This window comes from Pteropus alecto, unplaced genomic scaffold (assembly GCF_000325575.1).
Source record: "Pteropus alecto unplaced genomic scaffold, ASM32557v1 scaffold45, whole genome shotgun sequence".
Taxonomy (NCBI): Eukaryota; Metazoa; Chordata; class Mammalia; order Chiroptera; family Pteropodidae; genus Pteropus; species Pteropus alecto.
In genome coordinates, this window is record NW_006442491.1 from 39,979,707 (window position 1) to 39,983,545 (window position 3,839).

General features: G+C 69.1%; 1 protein-coding gene across 1 annotated transcript in view; it reads left to right on the plus strand.

Annotated features, from left to right (window-relative positions):
- Positions 1-3,839, plus strand: part of SLCO4A1 (solute carrier organic anion transporter family member 4A1) — a gene marked incomplete at its 5' end in the record, with an annotated part of 12,407 nt that overhangs the window by 4,557 nt on the left and 4,011 nt on the right. The window contains 3 exons of the mRNA XM_025039871.1: positions 1,357-1,726; positions 2,870-3,067; positions 3,201-3,314. Coding sequence (XP_024895639.1) covers positions 1,357-1,726; positions 2,870-3,067; positions 3,201-3,314 — 682 coding nt within the window. The remainder of the gene's footprint in view (positions 1-1,356; positions 1,727-2,869; positions 3,068-3,200; positions 3,315-3,839) is intronic.

Here is a 3,839-nt window from a genome sequence, read left to right on the forward strand (position 1 = left end):
CTGCGACGGAGAAGCAGGAAGTCCGCGTGCCCCTGGGGGGAGCCTGGCGTAGCCCAGGTGAGGCCAGGAGGGACTGGCCGCACCCAGGCGTGCACAGCGGGCTGTCCCTGACCGGGAGCCCAGCGCAGTGAGGGTCGGGATCGGGGGCAGGACCTTGTGAGGGCTGCTCTGAGCGGCTGGTGTCCACAGCCAGGCGAGCGACTGTGTCCTTCACTAGGCCACTGATCGAGGGTCTGGGCGCAGAGGCTGACGGTGGCTCCACCGCACGGTCCTGCTTCCCCGAGTCCAATTTGTCGTTGGCCTCCGTCCTCAAAAGGAAGAACATTTGAGTGTCACGATGTTCAAAGTTGTTGACACATGCCGGGAGGCCCAGCACTGACCTCGGAGCAGGCGCGGCCCCTCCTGGCACCACCTCTGGGGACAGGGATGTAACCTGTTGTAGACACCTCTGAGCTGGGCCCGGGTCCCTGCCGCCCGGCGGCTGAGGGGCCTGGGGACAGTGGGGCGCCCAGAGGCGTGCTGGGGCAGCCGGCTGCCCACCGAGGCTCGCCTCTCACCTCCAGGCCTCCCGGTGCTGTGACCGCTCTGCCTCTTCTGCTGTCATCAGGGGGCTTTGTCCGTTTTGTGACATTTTAATGGTCTCTGGGCGTCTCACCGGGCTGAGCGGCGTCTCAGGCACGGCACTGCTCCAATCCCTCGCGAGGCAGGACCCCGGTCCCCCACGTGGCTGGCTCTCAGACAGCCTCGTGCTCATCCCACGAGTGGGCCGTGGCTGACGCCGAGCCTGCCGCTCTGTGTGACGCCGGGAAAGCAGAGCCGTGGGGTGTGACGCAGGCTCTGCCAGGCTCATGGCCCACATCTGACATTCCTGACAACCGTGCCACAGAGCTGGCTGTCACCTCGAGTGAACAGTCCCCCTCCACCCTCTGCCAGACCTGAGACCACGTGCTCAGGCTGTGCAGGGCCCATGTCCTCAGTCCCCAGAAGGGGGTCCAGGCCGGTCCACCAGGGGGTCAGCAGGCCAGGTCCGCGGGGCCAACGCCAAGACCCTTCGTCGGGCCCCTGGCCTCTGGCGTCACGCCCAAGCACATGCCAAGAGAAGCTGGGGAGCTGGCCAAGCTCCCCGAGGCTCCTGGGAGGGACTTTCTCCAAGTCTGCAGGGCTTCCTGCCCCCCCCCGCCACGGGCTGCTGCCTGAGGACGGCCCCATCCCCCTCCCAGGGCCCCGCCAACAGCTGCCCCCAGAGGTGGCTAAACAGTGTCGGGGTCACCCAAGATCACCTCTCACGCCAAGGCCGGAACGCTGGCCGAGGTGGTGACAAGGTCCGTCCATAGTCAGCGACGGCAGCGTTGACAGGAAGCTGCAGGCTCAGACCCTGGTGCGGGTTCCCCCTCAGCCCCGGTGTCTGGAATGCGTGTGGGCGCCCCCACCACACTGGCACCCCCCCCACGCCCTCTCAGAACCGGGGCTCCCTGTGCTCGGTGGGGAGGAAGGTGGCCTCGGGCCCCGCAGCCCCCTAGCTGCCCTGCGCCCACTCCGGCCTCTGCCTCTCCCCTCGGCCCCCCGTGCAGCTCCACCTGGCTCCTCCTGAAGAACCCCACGTTCATCCTGCTGTGCCTGGCCGGGGCCACCGAGGCCACGCTCATCACCGGCATGTCCACATTTGGCCCCAAGTTCCTCGAGTCCCAGTTCAGCCTGAGTGCCTCAGACGCGGCCACCTTGTTCGGTGAGAAAGCTCCCCGAGCCTCAGGGGTCCCCTGCGCTTTCCTGTGTTCTCGGACATGCGACGGGGCTTTGAGAGCCGTGGGCAGCGCTGTGCCACGTGCGGTCCGGCCTGGGCAGGGACGGCGAGTGTCTGGGGCTCTTACACGAGGTGCCGCTGCTCACGGGCTGATGGTGTTTACGAGAGTGACTGTCCTTCCGTGTGCAGAGTGCTGACCGGTCTCTCCGGGGGCCCCGTGCCATGCTGCCCTCCTGGTGGGACGTGCTCCAGATCGGAGGGCTGGCAGGAGTGGGCTCCAGCTTGTCCGTGCCACCCGCTCGCCACCCGGGGCCCCTGCCTGTGCCGTCCCTGGCTCACTGTGGGAAGGGTTTGGGTGGTGGTGCCCCTGGGCACTTGGATCCCCGGTCCTGGCCATCCCCGTGAGCCAGCTGTCCAGTGTCCCACGGTCTCACAGACCATGAGGCTGGACCCCCTGGAGCTGCCCAACCACAGGTGCTCTGTGCCCAGGGCACGCTGGCCTCCCGGGAGAGTGAGGGCCCCTCAGCCCCCTCCCGCATGGGGCAGCTGGGGGCGGGAACGTGCCCGGCAGGAGGTGGGGGCCGCCATGGAACACCGGGTCGGTGTGTCTGTGCGGCACCCACCGACCCTGCCACATCCCCAGGGCCCCCCTGCGTGGGAGGCGGCCTCAGGTTAGGGCCCAGCCCCCCGTTCTCTGACTGGTGCCCGCAGACCCCACCCAGCAGCCGCCTCCCCGCCCCGCAGCGGCCCGTCCCTGCACCGACACCCCCTCCTGGAGCAGCCGTGTCCCCTGGGGTGCCCCCGCCACCCCCGGAGCTGGCTTCGGTCCCCGCTGAGGGGACGGGCCCTCCGAGCCTGGGACTGTGGGGTCGGCCCACTGCCTCTGGAGCCCTGTGCCCACTCACGTCGACCTCTCGGTGAATAGCCGTGGCCGCAGACGTCGAATGTCCCCTCAGCGCCCTTGATCTCTGCCGCCCCCGCCGCTACCCCGGCCCTGGGCCCCTCCGCTCGGGGCCTGGAGCCCTGAGCCCAGTGCTGCCTCGGACGAGGCCGTCTCTGCGCCTCAGTTCCTGCCTGGAAAGGGGGTGAGGGCCCCGCAGCCCTCTTGAGCCCCGGCTTCTCCTGCAGGGTACCTGGTGGTGCCGGCAGGCGGTGGTGGCACCTTCCTGGGCGGCTTCTTCGTGAACAGGCTCAAGCTCCGCGGCTCAGGCCTCGTCAAGTTCTGCCTGCTGTGCGCACTGACCAGCCTGCTGGCCACCCTGGTCTTCCTCACGCACTGCCCCAACGTGCCCATGGCAGGCGTGACGGCCAGCTACGGCCGGAGGTGAGGCCCCGGCGCCCCTGCCGGGCACGGCAGTTCCTGGGGTGGGGGAGGCCGGTGCCTGCAGCAGGACCACACCCTCGGGGGGCGTGCACCACACTGATTAGCGGCTCCCGCGTCACTGCCCCCGGGCTCCAGCCAGCTCTGAGCCTGTCTCCCCACCTGCGAAATGGGACGGCCGCTCAGCCCACGTCTGCGAGGTGACGCTGAAAGTGGCCGAGCATCGGCCCCGTGCGCCCCTGTCCTGGGAATGTGAGGGGAAAGGCCCGTCGGGTGTCGATCTGGGAGAATCTGAAATGGAAGCAAGGGACCGGTCCTGGGACCCCAGGGGGACCCCCCCCCCAGAATTTCTGGGAGGTGACAGCGAGGCTGCGAAGCAGAGACCGTGGCAGCTTTGTAGGAGAACCCGGACGGGAAGAACCTAAGAGCTGGCGGAGAGTGGCCTGGGTGACGGCCGCCGTCCCCACGCGGGGGGCTCTGCCAGCACGGAGGACGCTGGTGCTGGGGCCACCTCCAAGGTGGCTTTGAGCAGGGAGAAAAGAACACGCGTGTCTGCGATCGCTGACATGCAGCCGGGGCCAGGGCCAGAGGACCCGGCGGAGCCACGGGGCGGGGCACAGTGCCCTGTCCCCCTGCAATATCTCCCCTCGAGCCGTGTGAATCCAATGCCCGTCGTGAAAGCCAGCCAGCGGGTCGCGCGCCACACCTCTGGGGCGCAGCTGGGGCGGGTTTGCCTCGCCGTGACGCTCCCCAAGGACCCCGGGCGGGAGGCGGCAC